Source organism: Dermatophagoides farinae, chromosome 10 (genome assembly GCF_024713945.1).
Source record: "Dermatophagoides farinae isolate YC_2012a chromosome 10, ASM2471394v1, whole genome shotgun sequence".
Taxonomy (NCBI): domain Eukaryota; kingdom Metazoa; phylum Arthropoda; class Arachnida; order Sarcoptiformes; family Pyroglyphidae; genus Dermatophagoides; species Dermatophagoides farinae.
Window position 1 is genome coordinate 2664862 of NC_134686.1, and position 16435 is coordinate 2681296.

A 16435-nucleotide genomic window follows, 5' to 3' on the forward strand; every position below is an offset into this window, starting at 1 on the left:
GCCGACGCGTATGTTTACATTTTCGGAAAGTTTATTTTGATTGAAAAAATGAAAAAAATTCTTCCGGGAACTGTACCGGGTTCGTTTCTGAATTAAAAAAAAAAATTTTTTGTTTTCTGAAGCATATCTCACACAAAAATACGCTCTATATATAATTGTTATTATCACATTCAAGGCAAAGAGAAAAAAAATAGACATAAAATACAAGAAAAAAAAACACCACCGACAATATATCATCATCATCATCAAATATGTCAAATTCGTTCGTTTTCTTTTGTGTGTTTATCTCAATTTAAAAATAAACAAACAGAAAATTTTTCAGAGCGAAAAATTTCAATTATTTTTTGTACAGATTTTTTTTTTTTGTTTGAAGAAAAAATTAAAGGCAAGGAACAAATGACGAAAAAAAAATTAGAGGAAGAAGAAATGATGTACAAATGAAAAGGGAAAAGAAAAAAAGGTTAAAGATTTCTTGATTCTATATATGATAGGCAAAAAAAAAATAAATAAATTTTGTCCATTTTGAAGGTTTTTTTTTGGCTTAGAGTTGAATTGAGATTTAAACAATATATATCTCGACTTGTAGTGTATCACTCATATGTTTTTTTTTTGTTTTGTTTGTTTACGGATTCATATCGACCGTTTGAAACTTTCCTTTGAAAAAAACACAAACAAAGTTTGGATGCATCAGGTTAGCTAGAACGAATGAATGGTTGTACAAAATGTGGCTAATCAAGCAGAAAATTGATGTGATCGATGATGTTTTCGGCGTGCAAATCTTTTTGGCCAAGGAAGTGGCCATTCAAAAATTCTTTGTACTTGATTCACTCTATGATGATCATCATTTTTCATATGATGATGATGTTTAGAATGGTTATAATGATTTGGTAAAGATTGTGAATGATGATTTGGTATGACACGGATATTTTCAAGATAGACAAATATTGGCCACCACCAAACACGATTCAAATGATTTGAAGAAGATTTCAACTAAAGAAAAAAGGGAAAAAATATAACATTTAATTTGAAAAGATGAAACGCGATAAGCCGAGTATCATTGAAATGCTTACATTTATGGCACTGAAATAACACAATGTATGATAGATCCAGAATATTCTTGTTGTCACAAAATAGGCAATAATTATATCGATGAAATAATGTCCACGTGCGATTAATATACATAATATACTTGTTAAAGTCATTATTATCTGAATAATATCAACACATCTCCATGATAATGTTCGACGACGTGAAGGTAACAGATATTCTTGTTGTATCAAATAGGCTATTTGTAATTGATTATTAATAGGCAATTAATTATTGTAAATAAACAAAGAAAACACTTACTCAAAACTAATATCACTGTATGGCCAGAGAAAATGTAATCACCACAGAATGTATGATGGCCATTAATTGAAAGACCCATACCGAGACTCATGTAGAATACACGTGAAACGATAATTTCGATGAATTGTAACGAAGTTATGTTCTCGTATTGAGATGAATTTTTTAGCTATTTTCGATAATATAAATTAATTACAATTCATTGACCAAAAAATTAATTACCTGTGGTGAGCAATAATAATTTTTACTGGCCAACGGTAGCTGGGTAGAGGCCAGACAAAGAGCACGAAAAAAATAAATGATACCCATAATGATACAAATTCTCCGTAATATTGTTGATCTGTGTTCATTTAATTCAAAATGGGTTAAGAATGAATTATGATCAAAGTTGAAAATTTTTCAACAAACCTATGTTTATGAAAGAATAGCAAAACACCAATACAGAAACTTTGTATAACAATGACATATTCGGCTATATCAAGAAAATGTCTATGATCAGGTAGAACATCAAAAGCTATATCAGGAAGATGTGGTTCTTGCATCGGTATTCGTTCATGTATCACCGAAATGACCAATAAATTGAGAATCATATTGAGCGATACAAATACAAGTGAAAGAAGATTTAAAAGTATAATATTTTTCAATGATTGTGTCCTTATCACCATATAGTTTTGATTAGGATGTAGATAATGATCTGAACTGGACATTAACAGAGAACTAGATTCTTCTTCAATAGATGAATGTAAAGAATCACCTTCCGGATTATGACTACTATTACTACTATGATGAATGAGACCATTATGATTTCGATGATGTGGTGATGATGATGATGATGAATCCATGGTTAAATGAACCGATGATGATTGACCATCATTTTGACGGTGATGATCTTTATTATTATTATCATGTATAATTACGGTTGTTTTATTAGCATTATACGTTTCATGCATTGGTGATATTGTCGTCGATGATGAAGTTGATGACAATAATGGTTCGATTTCGCCAATTTGTGCTTGTTTATCGGACATTTTGGATGAAACTGATTTTCCACCAGATACACCAACACCACCACCACCACCGCCGCTAGTGGTAATACCACCACTAACAGTGCCATCATTTGAAGACATCATCATAATTGTTTGCTCAATAATCGGATGATTTAAATTATGATTTGGCGGTGAAATAAATGATTGTTGAGCGATGGCAATAAAGTTATTGCTTTTCAATTGATGATTATGATTATTTGCAAGGGTGTTGTTGTTGTTGTTGATGTTGTTCGTGTTGTTATTATTGATCGATACATTCGAATTGATGTGTTTATTATTATTATTATTATTATGATGATGATATTGATGATGGCGATTGGTGGACAATAATGATCCTGACGGCGACGACGACGACGACGATGTTGATGTTGATGATTGCAATGTCCGCAATCTTGGCGTCGTGGTGGCAGTCGATGTATCAGTACTATAATTCATCTATCATTAATAAAAAAAATTTTTTTTCATATACGACGGCAACAATAGTGTATAGTAATAATAATTGAAGTATATAAAAACAACAAGTATTAATCATACAAAAATTCGATAAAATTTTCTTTTTTTTTCGTTTTTTCAAAAACAAAACCAAAAAAAAAAAAAAAAAATGAAAAAAATAAGGTCCAATTGTTGGACTGGTTTTGTATTGCTACAGTCTTTTTTCTTTAATTGTATTGTCAATGGTTGTTGATGTCATTATCATTTTTTTTCACAATGAAAAAAAAAACACTTTTTCAATGATAAAATAAAGCACAATTTTTTGTGACACTAGATAAAAATATCATTATCATCATCATGGATTTCTTCTTCTTTTTTTTTGGATGATTAGATTAGATGATGATTTTTTTCGCATCAATATTTACAACGATGTAATAAATGTGAAATTGATTTTTTTTCTTTTTGGTTGATCGATGAATGATCGATGAATATGTGATTTGATTAAGTTCTATAAAAATTTTTTTTTTTGATGAATATAAATTTTCGAATGTTTGCAGTATTCGAATTTATTGATTCGAGATTTTTTTGTATTCCATTATAGTGAGTATTTTTTTTTTAATATTCAATCACCATTTATCACCATCACCATCACATTATCATTGAAAAAAAATGGTTTTATGACTTTTTTTTCTGGTTGATATTGAATAGAAATAATCGGTTGGTTGGGTGATAAGTGATAATCTGGATTATCAAAAAGTTGATCGTGTGATGATGATGGTGATGATTTCATGTATTGTTTTTTTAGGCGTTTCTAAATTAATCAATTTTGATGATGATGATTACTGATGAAATGGCATTATTTTTGTTGATCATCATCATATCATATTCGTTGTTGTTGTTGTTGTTGTTACAGAGCAGTTAGACAAGAGCAATATATATAAATTCTATATGTCAAAAAAAAACAACGACAATCAAATATAAATAATAATTATAAATGAAACAGAATAGTATACTTACTAAATTGATTTTTTTTTGTTTACTTCAAGAATTTAACAACAAACATTCGAGTATATATGGTAATGATCGTGAATTCTCCTTAAAACATCATCCGACACACAGATACAGATACAGGGATGGAGAGAGATGAATATGAGGAAAAAAAACAGAAAATTGTTTATTTTAGTTATAGGTAAATAAATTGTGCGTGTGTGTGTGTGGGTATGACGTTGGTGGTAAATAAAGCATCCTGCATTGAAATACAGTGTGTGTGTGTTGTGTGTATGCAAAAAAAAAAAAAAAAAAATGCAGACCGAGTATTCACTATTCATCAATGTCGTTATTATTCCCAATGAATTTTGATTCAATGAATCCAAAAAAAAAAAAAAAAAATTTTTTTTTTTAATCCAAAATAAAGCTGTTAATGTGAAAATGTGCAACATTTATCGAATTAACACAGAGTCATTATAATTGTGTACACACATGAAATGAATTCAAATCAAATCATCATCATGATTGGCAGACGACAATAGTGATGACGGCAATAATTAAAATTCGAAAATAAAAATAAAAAAAAACGGGAAAAATTCATTTCACATCTTTCAAACTGATTGTTGTTTCATCATCATCATTGATTTTATTTTGATCATATATGACATATGAAAAAACGAAAAAATTAACAAGGACAAATTGATGATGATCATCATCATGATGGATGACTCATTCGAACATCCGGACTTGAAACAAGATAATTTATTTTGAAGCAATTCAATCAACGACAACAACAACAACAACAGCAGAAAAAAAACGTTTGAGAACCTGTTATTTGCAAATACAGTAACAGAGTTGTCAATTATATCAACCCATTCATTCATTTACATCCAAATGATATGATAATGATTAATACGTGTAAGAATTATTACTAAAATTAATCTTTTCTCTTCTCTTTTTTTTGTTGTCTTAAAAGATAATAATAATATAAATGGTAATATGACGACAATGACGACAACAACAAACCAGGTCAATGTTGGTAGTAGTAAGTAAATTTACATCCAAAGATCAAATGAACAAATGATCATAATCAACACACATTCATTTTCATTATATTCAATTATATATTCGTTTCAAGGATTTCTTAACCAAAAAAAAAACCACCAACTTTTTTTTTTCTCTCTCTTTATTTGTGAAATCACACACAATTTGAGTTTGACGTAATTGTATATAAAATGGTTGGTTTGAAACGCCTAATAATAAGATTGTGATGAACAATTTTATTATTGCAATATAACGAAACAACAAAATAACTGCCATATCATCATGATAATCGTACATTGTCATATGTGGAATTTGACCCCATAATTTTAATTTATTCATCAATGATTATTGATCATCAATTATTGATTTTTGTTCAACGAAAAAAACAAAACAAAACAAACAAACAAACAAAATATATTTTTAAAAAAATCAATGACCCAGTCAAAAGTAGTAGAAAAAAAAATTCCATTATCAGGTCGTCAGTGTGAATGCACGATGAAGAGAAAAAAAATGATGAACATCATAATTTCATCTGTGTCATAGTAAACTGGACAAAAATGATAATTACATGATGATGATGATGATCAACGATGATAATTTAGATTTTGACATAATTTTTTGCATTCTGTGCTGGTTCAGTATGTCGACGATCGGATGAACGTATGTTCGATGTTATGGTGGCATTGTTTGATGATAATCTATGGCAAGATTCCTGATGATGACAATGTTGACACCAACTCAACAAACTTGTCCATTTGAATCGACAACATCCATTCATTTCATCATCATTTCTATTCGATCGACGATTCAATAATGGATGTGTTTCATCGGATCCATTATTGAATGAAGATGACACATTATTATTATTCATTGGTCGATGACGTTTCATCATCATATATTTCAATACCAATACAATCATTATGAATAGAATTGAACTGGCCACAGCGATTATAATCCAATCACCGATCAATGGAAACAAACGATTCGATATTAATTGTGAGATTTCAATGAATTCAAAATGATATTCCACACCTAATCGATATAGAACATTTTCCGGTACAATCAATACTTGTTGTTTTTGTTCGGTAAACAAATGTAATGATGTACCATTTCCGTATCCTACATTAAAATGTGGCCATAGCATTGAACTATTTGGACAGATTTGTTCACTTAAATCAATTCGTCGTAATGTTTCATTAACGGTATGTAAACAAAGAAATCGATCTATATTATCTTGATTGATCAATACTTTAATTGATGTTCCATTTTTTGTTTGAATCAATCTCAATTCTGTTCCAGGATCAATCGAAGATATGGGTAGAATTGATTCGTTTGGATTGATTGTCTGTATCTCTGTTCGGATATGATTGATGGATGGTTGAAATCGTACAATACTAATGGTGGTTTCATTCAATGGTGCCATGAATACAAAAATCAAATCACCTAAATCATTTAGCCATATTGCACCGGTAACATGATCATTGATTATAATTGAACGAAAATCTTCATTCCAAAATAGTGCCGGATATCTATTCTGTAATAACAATGGTTTTGTAGCCAAATTCATTAAATCTTCTGTTTGTTTTGATTCGAATACATATAAATTTTTTGTCCATAATAATTTCCTATCATATTGTGGTAATTGTCCTACTAATAACATATTTTGTGGTTCACCAATGACAATCGAATCATACAGTTCATTCTGCAATAAAAAAAAAATTTTTGATTTTCAGATAAATTTCGTTGTCACACATAATATATAGCTATATATAACTTACATTCAATTTATTTCGTTCAATATCATTCGGTATCCAAATGAACAGTACATAACAAATCAATGAAATCAATGAAAAAATCAATAGATAAACTGTTGAATTATAAATAATAATAATTATGATTATGATGATGATTAGATATATATCAACCATAATGAAAAAAAATAAACAAACAAACAAACAAAACTTACAGATTAGTACCAAAACGGAAATGAATATTAGCCAACAAAATTTCGAAATATCAGCACTAGATTGACGATCATGAACATCGGTTACAATTAATCGTGGCCGATTGTTGCCATATTGATATGAATCATGTTTATCAACACTAAAATTAGGATTATAACGGCCAATATGATTCGGATGAAGATGTTGTTGATGTTGATGTTGATGAATTTTTCGTTGAAGACTCTTTTCTCGTAAACTATTCTCCGTACTTGAAATGATCGATTGAGATAATAATAATGAAGACATCGTTTTTTGATTTCTATTGAAAAACAGTACCGTTGTTGAACCGATGTTGTCAGAATGAATTGTCGTTGATCAATGAAAATCGTTATATGATTGACGAGAAAATTTATACCATCAACAATGGCTAAAATCGAATTCGATGAACCGAATTGTTAAAAAAAAAATAAATGTGAAGCCAATACTACTATACTGAACTTGGTTTCATATCGGCTACTTGTTGCACGCATAAATACTTTTCTTCTAAATGATTTATTGATTAAATCTTATCGTTCATTATAATCATCATCATTTTTATATATGGATCAAATTCTTCATTTATACTGTTGATCATTATCGATGATCAATATATATTTTTTTTCTCTCATTTCAATGGCAATAAGATGATTGATATACGAAGGTTGTTTCAGAAAAAAAAAATTTTTCTACACTCTTGAAATTTTGATTTTTTTTCAACCAAATTAATAAAAAAAAAATCTTAGCCGATTATCATTAGGTAGTGCCACGGGCAATATCCACAATTCGATGACATTCATTCATATAGTCTCAGGCCAATATCTGGTCAATGTGTGTGTGTGTGTGTGTGTGTGGTTTAAAGCTTCAATCAACGTAACGTGTCAAGTTTATAATTTTAGTCAAAAATGGTAAAATACATTCATTGTCATCAATCATTCAATCATCATCACAATTAACTATATGACTGATTAACATTTGAATTTATAAAAATTATACGATAGAATCGAATAGATTCGTTCATCGTTTTTTTTTACTGCACAAAAAAAAATCATTCGAAACTATAGATGTACGTACTGGTCATGATTTATTTATTTATTTTTTTTTTTTTTTTTGATAACCGATTTTGTATTTGAAAAAAAAACAACAACAGATATTAAATGCACTTTTTATTGTAAGAAACAAATATATTGACTAGAAATAATCATGGACTGTTTCTGTAGAAACAAATTTCAAATTACATGCGGAATGAAATGTTTGTTGGAATGTTGTTTGTAATAATAATAATAATAATGATCAATTGATTTGAAAATTGATTGATTTTTGATTATAAATAATAAATAAATGCTTAAATAAATTTTTGCATTCAACAAAAAAAAAGTTTGGTATATTAAAAAATTTGAGATTTTCCACTATTTATTGATCACAGTGAATGTCATCTTGATGATGAGATTATTCCAAAAAGAAAAAAAAATTACCGGCTCGATGGTGATAAATCGGATTTTGAACGATTATTATTATTATTGCCCACCATTGGATATAATAAAACTTTGGCTCTCATCATTGAAAGATTTGGCAATTCATTAAGAATTTGTAATGCTTCAGCGCTTAAAACTTGTTCATTCATTCGATTCGTTGTTGTTGTCGATTTGTTGGAATGTATTGATGGCGCTGAACGATTATAACGATCATCACCTGTTTGTTTATTTTCTACAGATTTGTCCGGTACATTATTGGCCATTGTTGAGGATGATTCATTGTCGATTCGTAGAAATTCTAGTTTAAAAAATGAAATTTAAAATAATTTAATAATATCAAACTGATCAAATAAAACTACTGACCATCGAATTCGGCAATGAGATCATGATGATGGCCCATTTTATTATCATCATCATCACCATCATCATTTTTATTATTAATATTCGAAACGTTACTGTTTTTAATGGCGTATTTCGTTTCGAAAAAATCTAAATCTTGAGCTAGATGATTATTGAACACTGAATGATTAGTTGTAGTTTTTGTTATTGTTGCGGTCGTTGTTGTTGATGTTGTCGCTGTTGCAATCGTATGTGTCGCATGATCGGACGACCACGTGAACGGTGATGATGATAATGGTTCGCCTTTTGATTCTATTTTTGTTGATTTAATTAGATTTCTATTCGTAGAGAATACATTCATCGGCATTTTATTACATTGATCATCGGCCATGTTGATAGAATCATCTTCAGTTGATATTATCGTTGTCGTTGTTGAATGATCATACATTGTTGGCTGTAAAATTTTATTAAAACTTGTTGTTGTTGTTGTTGGAAAAATATCCGATGGAATCTAAAATTTAATATAATTATCAATGTGAATAATTATATAGAGATGAAGAATACTACTTACCACATTACGTGAATCAATTTTCAACGCTTCAACCAGATGTTTAAACGAAGATGATTGTTTCCATTTAGTAAAAGTGAAATTTAATTTCAAATCTAATTGTTGTAGATTATTCCATAAATCACGAGCTTTTTGATCACAAATATGTTCATTGAAAAAATCATTCGATATCCGTACTGTTTCATCATCAGCAATCGAATTAATTTTGTTGCAATGAAAAGCATCTTTAATCAATTGCCTGTGATCATTGAAATTTTTTACCACTTTCGTCGTTTGTTCAACATTAACGATTGGTTCGATTGAAACATTGCAAGTAAAATCGGCAAAATCATCGAAGTCATCATCATTATCATCATTGAATTTCATTTCTTTTTCAGGATTTAATTCGGAAAAATTGACAAAATTCTTTTCATCCGGAATGAAAGATTCAAAATCGGCAAAATCATCATCTTGATTTTGATCAATTTGATTATTTTGCGAATCAAACTCATCAGATGTTTGGAAATCATTAAAATTGTTATCATCATTATCTTTTGTATTTGCGGGATTCGAATCGGATGATCCCGTTGCATTTTTATCATCAAGATTATTCATCACATCAATATGGTCACAGATAATTGATGGTGATTGTACATTTTCATCGATTCGATTCACTAGATCTTCATTCTTATCCACATCTTTGATATGAAAACCATTTAGATGGTTGAAAACAGCTGTTTTGATTTGTTGTTGTGATTTTAGTTTCACATTCACTATTGTCGTATCGATTTGATCATTTGTTTCGATTTCCAAAGTTGAATGACCATTTTCATCATTATGATGATGATGATGATTATCATCATCAAATTCTTGACCATTATTATTATTATTATCATTATTTTTCGTCGACATTGTTTCCGTTGTTTGATTATCGAATATGACCATAATTTAACAGATCGATTAACATTAAATTGAATCAATCAATTATTATTGTGATTGTTGTTTCATGGAGAACCCAAAAAAAACCTAAATTCCAAAAAAAATTCTGTTCAATTTGATTGTTAATGGAGACAAAAATTTTTTATTAAATTTTTTTTTTACCTGGAAAAAAAATGATTGTTGTTGCTATTCGTAGTGTGTATTCAGGTTAAAATACATCATCATCATCCAATGATGATGATTTTAATGAGTAGTGGCAGTGTCATACATACCACACACACACACACACACATATAGCATTTGATGGAAGATGCGCCTTTTTCTTTCTTTAAAAGCTGTGGTATGTCTATATTTTTTATATATAAAATAATAAAATGAGCCCACGCCTACACACAATTGATCGAAATTGAAAAAATTTTTTTTTTATTACAGAATTCCAAATCAAATCATCATCATCATATATATCAAAGTTATATATTATTCGAGAAAAAATTTTTTTTTTTATTCGAATTGAAAAAAAACAAATTGTTTTCGTATACGATATATATCAAACGAGCGAATGCACAAATTATAGATATAAAAAAAATGATGATGATGATGATGAAAAAAAAACAAACAAAATACAGATCAAATTTGTATTTGTAGAACTATAGAAATATTCTGATGATGATGATAATGATGATGATGGTAAATGGTAAAAATGTTATGCAACAAAATAATACACATATAATAGTGGGGTAGTAGACGAATCAATCAATGTTTTGGATCTTTGGTATTATAATCATCATCATCATCAATCAATTGTGTTTATAATTTCAATTTATTCTTAATATCAATACTAATACTGTCATTGCCAAATATTAATCGTAAACGTTTTGCTTGACTTAATTTTTGTTCCAAATTTATTTGCTGCTGTTGTTCGGTTTCCGTTCTAGGTAATAATAATGAATTTGATGATGATGTTGATGATGAACAATGTCTTGATGATTTCTTTTTCTTTTTTTTCTTTTTAATCATATTTGTCGAACGGTAATAATCGCATTTTGTATTTTTGATAACATCAGCCGATTGGCCATTATTTAATATCGATGTTTGTTGTTGTTGTTGTTGAACATGTTTGTTGCTCGTATCTAATACAAAATCATTATCATCGATTTTAATCGATTTTGATCCAATATTATTGTTTATCTCTTGATGTTGTTGTTGTTGTTGTTGTGATTGTGGTTGATTACAAGAACTTGAAATGATCAATTTCTGATTGGCTTGTGTAATAGTTGGTGATTGTTCAATCTTGGCCATTGTTGTTGATGTTGATGTTTGGGATAATTTTGTTCCAGTGGTGGCCAACATTGAAGTCGAAGATGGTAATAATAGTGAATGAGTATTCGATTTGGTTGTTACAATATCACAATTAAAATTATTCATAACATTATCTTTTCGTTGATTGACTCTAATGGTTAATTTGATCGATTTTCGTGATGATATCAAAACATTCTGAGGGCATGGATTCGATAATAATGATTCGACATTGGTGGTGGTGGTTGTGGTTGTTGTTGCTGATGATGATGATGATGATGGCAAAGATGTCAATGTAGATGGTGATGGTTCTAAAATTTTCTTATCAACTGAATCGACATTTTTATCAACTTTATCAATCAATGATGATGATGATGATACAGATGTGGCCAACGGTTTATTACAACATTCAATTTGGTTATCTTCTTTTTGATTTATATCAACCGAAACATTGGCCAATGAATTAATACGACTAGAACGTCTTAATGTAGTGTTATTATTGATATTGATTGACGTCGATTCATTATTGATTGCAGGCAATACTTTTGTTATCTTTGGTTTGGTTGTTGGCTGTTTTATTTTCGTTGATGATTCTGTAGATTGTCGATTCAATGTTGTTGTTTTACGTGTCGATGTTGATGGTTGATCCTTTGTCGTAGTTTTTGAATTTTTAATACGATTATTATTAGTGTTTATTATAGTTGAATTATTATTGTCTGACGATGATATGATCAAATTGGTCGAACGAGTTGATCGATTTGATGACCGTTGAGATCTAGTATTCGGAATCGATGTTGTCATCATATCATGAATGGCAGGTTTTGTTTTCATTATAATTGGATTTTTTGAACGATTTCTTGATTTGCTCGCCTGTGTTGGTGTTGTAGGCCTTTTCCGTTTCCGACGATTCGATGCGGATGATTTTTGTTCAACCACAATAATCGATTTTGATGATGATGAATGTTTTTTTCAATAAATCACAACCATTATCGCTATTATGGTTGTTATTATCATTATCACTATTCTGTTCATATAATTGATCAGCAATGGATGTATTTCTTATATCAGGTTGATCATCAATTGATCGACTATCATCATCATTATCGTCATCATCCATATTTACTGGTGAATTAGTGTCAGAATTTTTCAACGAACAACAATCATCATCAGTCGAAGATTTACGATTTTTATGTTCCTAAAACAAACGAATAAAAAAAATAAGTTAAATTTTTTTCGTTCATCAATAGGACCAGGAGAATTAGAAAAAAAACAAAAGAAAAGAGGGAATGAAAAATGAATGAATCAATTTTTATTTCAGAATAAATCAAGAAATAAGAATTTGTACAACAACAACAACAACAAAAAAGTAAAATGAAATTCAAAAAGAAAATAGAAATAAAAAAAAAGAAATCATATCCATATGTTTGCCATATATATAATTGTAATAGATTGGATTTGAATTCTCAATGACCATAGGTGATTCATATGTGTTTGGGATGTGTATGGAAAACGAAAAGAATTTCTTGACTAACCTGATTACGCATCTGTCTTCGTAGACGATTATCCGTTTCACGTAATGAATAACTTTGTTGTCCAGTCATCATCGGTGGTTTTACAGATTGTTGTCCAGTGGATAAATTAGTGGTTGATGAAATGGAATTATTACTTGAATGATCGCTTGAACTTAATTTATTTGCATAACGACCGGCACCACGACGTTCACATGTTTCACATTCACAATAACAATTATTATCACCGAAAAAATCATCACCATAATAGCAGGTAAGTTCTTCACCTTCTTCAATTGGTCTAAGAACTTTTACACAAGCTGTAGAGCGCCCTGTGCTAACAAATTTACAATTTGGACGACAATCATGATTGATATATGCGCCAGCACCTAACCATAATTGCGCACAATTCTTGCGACATGAATACATGACTGAAAAATCATTTAGACCAGGTTTTAGAAGCTCTTGTTCTTCTTTCGAACTTAATTCCCCGATACAACCGACCAGATGTTCAATTTTATCATTTTTTCGCCATTTCTGTGTAGCACATAATTTGGCACCACATTTTCCTTCCAATGAATATCGATAACATGGACGTATCTCATAACCAGCTTGTTTATCAAACATTCTAAGAAAATTCACGATATGTTGCCGTATAATTTTCTGCATTCGTATACTTTTTGTTGCATATCTTTACGGATAACAAACAATTGTCATAAATAATGATAATTAGTGGATATCGAAATGAACTTACAATGAATGTGCCCATTCACCAGCGAATATTTCCTTTAATGTTTGTTCGTAATTTTGATGTTCTTTAAATTTCATAATTATCTTTTTCAATTGATCTTTTGGTACTTTTGGTTGTCGAAATCTGAAAAAAATAAATGAATCAATCAATCAATCAGTTATGATCGACAACAGTACCTTGTATTCATTTTATGTGTGGTAAAACCAAGATATTGATCAACGACCAATGCTGTGGCAATATCATCCGCTTCACATAATTCGGCCGGTGTCATCGGAATCTGATTGTTCACATTGAACAAAGATTTATTCTGATTCTGTTGTTGTTGTGATATACGCATTGTTTCAATTAGATCAATTAAATTCGTTCACTATACAGAATTCAATTATGATCACAAAATGGACAATCAAACAGAATGGAAACAATATTCTTCGATATATATTACACCAACATCAAAAATAATTCTAATGAAGATAATGGAATAAAACTGGTGTGTAGATTTCAAATTTGAATACGACAAAGTTTTTCATCATCATCATCTCATTATTTTTTATTATATTATAATTGTCGATTGACAAACATTGACGATTATTTGACATTTATCCATTGATGATCCCCATTGATATTGAAAAGCGAAAATTTCATCCAAATCGATCCAAATTAATCAATAACAACAGAAAATCTAGATTTGTAGAATGTTCTTTATTGCTGTTGTCGTTGCCGTTTTACATTCAGAATTCAATATTATTAGACGAAAAAAGAATAGAATATAGTGAGAGAGAGAGAGAGAGAGTTATAGCGACAAACATTAGTGTGGGGGTGAGAAGAATAAAATTAAAAAAAAATAGATTCGAAAAGCAGTGGCAAACTGGATAGAAAGATCACAGACGAGACAAACACACACACACAACAGTGCACTGTTTACACATGACATGAGTCGGTCTACCACAAAAATAACAACAACAACAACAACTTTGATCTTGTTCATAGAGTACATTACATGCAACAATTTCCACCCAAACAGCTAAATTTTTTTTTTTTTGCATCAACATACAGCTGACAAACGCTGTTTTTTTTGTTGTTGTTCATTTTTCATCTTGACAAACGTCATTTGAATTTAATTATTTTCATCATCATCACCGCCACCACCACCATTGAATTTGACACCTGTTTTATTGATTATATATGAATTATTGAATCGATCATCAATCGTAAATCAATAATGGTTTGTATGAATTCAAATCGAACATTTATTTACCAACAAAAACGCCCTATAAATATATTTTTTTTATCGATAGAGTTTTCTTGGATTTCGACAATCGGCTGAAATCGACATATTATTGGATGGAGCCGAAAGTCGTAAAATGGCCGATATTAAAACCGAGGATGGTAAAAAAGAACGATATTATCTTTATTATGATGGTGAAACTGTTTCGGGAAAGGTGAATATTAATCTGAAAAAACCGGGACAAAAATTAGAACATCAAGGCATCAAAGTGGAATTTATTGGTGAAATTGAATTATATCAAGATCGTAGTAATCATCATGAATTCACTAGTTTGGTCAAAGATCTGGCACGGCCATCAGAAATGCTTCAGAATACAAGCTATTCGTTTGAATTTGCAAATGTTGAAAAACCGTATGAATCATATACGGGTAGTAATGTAAGGCTTCGATATTTTCTTCGTGTGACCATTGCACGTCGATTAACGGATATTGTAAAAGAAATGGAAATTGTCGTACACACTTTATCCCATTATCCGGAGGTTAATTCACCCATCAAAATGGAAGTCGGCATCGAAGATTGTCTTCACATTGAATTCGAATACAACAAATCAAAATATCATTTGAAAGATGTTATTGTGGGCAAAATATATTTCCTCTTGGTACGTATCAAAATCAAACATATGGAAATTACAATCATCAAGAAAGAATCGACTGGTATTGGTCAGAATACATTTAATGATAATGAAATCATTGCCAAATATGAGATTATGGACGGTGCACCGGTACGTGGAGAATCCATTCCGATCAGATTGTTTTTGGCTGGCTATGATCTAACACCAACGATGAAAGATATTAATAAAAAATTTTCCGTTCGTTATTATCTGAATTTGGTGTTGGTTGACGAAGAAGAACGTCGATATTTCAAACAACAGGAAATTATTCTTTGGCGTAAAGGTGATCGTATTCGACGTACAATTCCTACACAACAGCAACAACCATCACAACAATCGGCAGCAATCATACAGCCAACACAATCATCATTGCCGTCATCGGCATCAACCGTACAACAACAGCCACAACCGCAAGAAGCATAATCACAACGTGTGGATCGAATTGGATCGACTATTATTAATTTTTTTTTTTGGGGCCGATTTCATATTCCAAATTATTTTTTTTAATTATCAAAAAAAAAAACATTATAACACACACTGATCAGAAAAAAGGTGTGATTTATGCAATAATAATTATTAATAGTTTATAATACCGTTTGCAAAATTCGAAAAAAAAAACAAAAACCAATCTCTCCACAAACAAACAAACAAAAACAACACAATCATTCAATCAATCAATCAATTGATCGATCGATCGATTGATTATATTGCATTGATTTTTTTTATATAATAAAAGCAATTCGATTAATAATAACAAGAATTGATGATTGATTCAATTTGTTCGAATAATGAAATCATAACAATTTTATTTTATTTTGTTCGACACTAGATGGCGAGACTGAATTTGTATTTT

General features: G+C 29.8%; 6 protein-coding genes across 9 annotated transcripts; 1 reads left to right on the top strand and 5 right to left on the bottom strand.

The window, feature by feature from the left end:
• Nucleotides 1-13: 13 nt before the first annotated feature.
• On the bottom strand, nt 14-4662 carry LOC124500647 (uncharacterized). The gene is made up of 6 exons (XM_075734435.1): nt 3840-4662; nt 1753-3766; nt 1567-1684; nt 1348-1513; nt 1071-1285; nt 14-990 (listed from the first exon to the last, which is right to left on the bottom strand). The coding sequence occupies exons 2-6, from the start codon at nt 2823-2825 to the stop codon at nt 733-735; spliced, it is 1830 nt and encodes a 609-aa protein (XP_075590550.1). The 5' UTR covers nt 2826-3766; nt 3840-4662; the 3' UTR covers nt 14-732.
• A 480-nt stretch (nt 4663-5142) lies between these two features.
• On the bottom strand, nt 5143-7848 carry LOC124490729 (uncharacterized). 2 transcript variants are annotated; one of them, XM_047053281.2, is made up of 3 exons: nt 6820-7848; nt 6632-6720; nt 5143-6555 (listed from the first exon to the last, which is right to left on the bottom strand). In XM_047053281.2, the coding sequence occupies exons 1-3, from the start codon at nt 7100-7102 to the stop codon at nt 5452-5454; spliced, it is 1476 nt and encodes a 491-aa protein (XP_046909237.2). In that variant the 5' UTR covers nt 7103-7848; the 3' UTR covers nt 5143-5451. The 2 variants fall into 2 exon arrangements, with proteins under 2 accessions (XP_046909237.2, XP_075590551.1); XM_075734436.1 differs by lacking the exon at nt 6632-6720 and having other exon boundaries at nt 5143-6503.
• Nucleotides 7849-7986: 138 nt separating this feature from the next.
• On the bottom strand, nt 7987-10338 carry LOC124490731 (uncharacterized). 2 transcript variants are annotated; one of them, XM_075734836.1, is made up of 4 exons: nt 10295-10338; nt 9218-10238; nt 8671-9157; nt 7987-8605 (listed from the first exon to the last, which is right to left on the bottom strand). In XM_075734836.1, the coding sequence occupies exons 2-4, from the start codon at nt 10136-10138 to the stop codon at nt 8304-8306; spliced, it is 1710 nt and encodes a 569-aa protein (XP_075590951.1). In that variant the 5' UTR covers nt 10139-10238; nt 10295-10338; the 3' UTR covers nt 7987-8303. The 2 variants fall into 2 exon arrangements, with proteins under 2 accessions (XP_075590951.1, XP_046909239.2); XM_047053283.2 differs by having other exon boundaries at nt 9218-10219; nt 10295-10333.
• A 595-nt stretch (nt 10339-10933) lies between these two features.
• LOC142597836 (uncharacterized) lies at nt 10934-12259 on the bottom strand. Its single transcript, XM_075734437.1, has one exon. It carries the CDS (start codon nt 12257-12259, stop codon nt 10940-10942), a length of 1320 nt encoding a protein of 439 aa, XP_075590552.1. The 3' UTR covers nt 10934-10939.
• Nucleotides 11855-14497, bottom strand: Hmt4-20 (Histone methyltransferase 4-20). Of its 2 annotated transcripts, XM_047053857.2 has the most exons (4): nt 13864-14497; nt 13691-13810; nt 12961-13627; nt 11855-12623 (listed from the first exon to the last, which is right to left on the bottom strand). In XM_047053857.2, the coding sequence occupies exons 1-4, from the start codon at nt 14022-14024 to the stop codon at nt 12357-12359; spliced, it is 1215 nt and encodes a 404-aa protein (XP_046909813.2). In that variant the 5' UTR covers nt 14025-14497; the 3' UTR covers nt 11855-12356. The 2 variants fall into 2 exon arrangements, with proteins under 2 accessions (XP_046909813.2, XP_075590553.1); XM_075734438.1 differs by lacking the exon at nt 11855-12623 and having other exon boundaries at nt 12716-13627.
• Nucleotides 14498-14721: 224 nt separating this feature from the next.
• Vps26 (vacuolar protein sorting 26) lies at nt 14722-16336 on the top strand. The gene is made up of 2 exons (XM_047053282.2): nt 14722-14909; nt 14983-16336. Exons 1-2 carry the CDS (start codon nt 14907-14909, stop codon nt 16003-16005), a joined length of 1026 nt encoding a protein of 341 aa, XP_046909238.1. The 5' UTR covers nt 14722-14906; the 3' UTR covers nt 16006-16336.
• The last annotated feature ends 99 nt before the right edge of the window (nt 16337-16435 follow it).

Excerpts from the sequence above, each read along its gene's own strand:
- LOC124500647 (XM_075734435.1), bottom strand. The coding sequence starts at position 2,825 with ATGAATTATAGTACTGATACATCGACTGCCACCACGACGCCAAGATTG. Across the intron at positions 1,685-1,752 it reads CTATTCTTTCATAAACATAG|ATCAACAATATTACGGAGAA; the intron begins GTTTGTTGAAAA and ends AAATGAACACAG. Across the intron at positions 991-1,070 it reads GTTATTTCAGTGCCATAAAT|TTGAAATCTTCTTCAAATCA; the intron begins GTAAGCATTTCA and ends TTTTTTCTTTAG.
- LOC124490729 (XM_047053281.2), bottom strand. The coding sequence starts at position 7,102 with ATGTCTTCATTATTATTATCTCAATCGATCATTTCAAGTACGGAGAAT. Across the intron at positions 6,721-6,819 it reads TTCCGTTTTGGTACTAATCT|TTTATCTATTGATTTTTTCA; the intron begins GTAAGTTTTGTT and ends ATAATTCAACAG. Across the intron at positions 6,556-6,631 it reads TTGAACGAAATAAATTGAAT|AATGAACTGTATGATTCGAT; the intron begins GTAAGTTATATA and ends TTTTTATTGCAG.
- LOC124490731 (XM_075734836.1), bottom strand. The coding sequence starts at position 10,138 with ATGGTCATATTCGATAATCAAACAACGGAAACAATGTCGACGAAAAAT. Across the intron at positions 9,158-9,217 it reads AAATTGATTCACGTAATGTG|ATTCCATCGGATATTTTTCC; the intron begins GTAAGTAGTATT and ends ATTAAATTTTAG. Across the intron at positions 8,606-8,670 it reads TCTCATTGCCGAATTCGATG|AATTTCTACGAATCGACAAT; the intron begins GTCAGTAGTTTT and ends TTTTTAAACTAG.
- LOC142597836 (XM_075734437.1), bottom strand. The coding sequence starts at position 12,259 with ATGAAAACAAAACCTGCCATTCATGATATGATGACAACATCGATTCCG.
- Hmt4-20 (XM_047053857.2), bottom strand. The coding sequence starts at position 14,024 with ATGCGTATATCACAACAACAACAGAATCAGAATAAATCTTTGTTCAAT. Across the intron at positions 13,811-13,863 it reads ACACATAAAATGAATACAAG|ATTTCGACAACCAAAAGTAC; the intron begins GTACTGTTGTCG and ends TATTTTTTTCAG. Across the intron at positions 13,628-13,690 it reads GGTGAATGGGCACATTCATT|ATATGCAACAAAAAGTATAC; the intron begins GTAAGTTCATTT and ends TTATCCGTAAAG.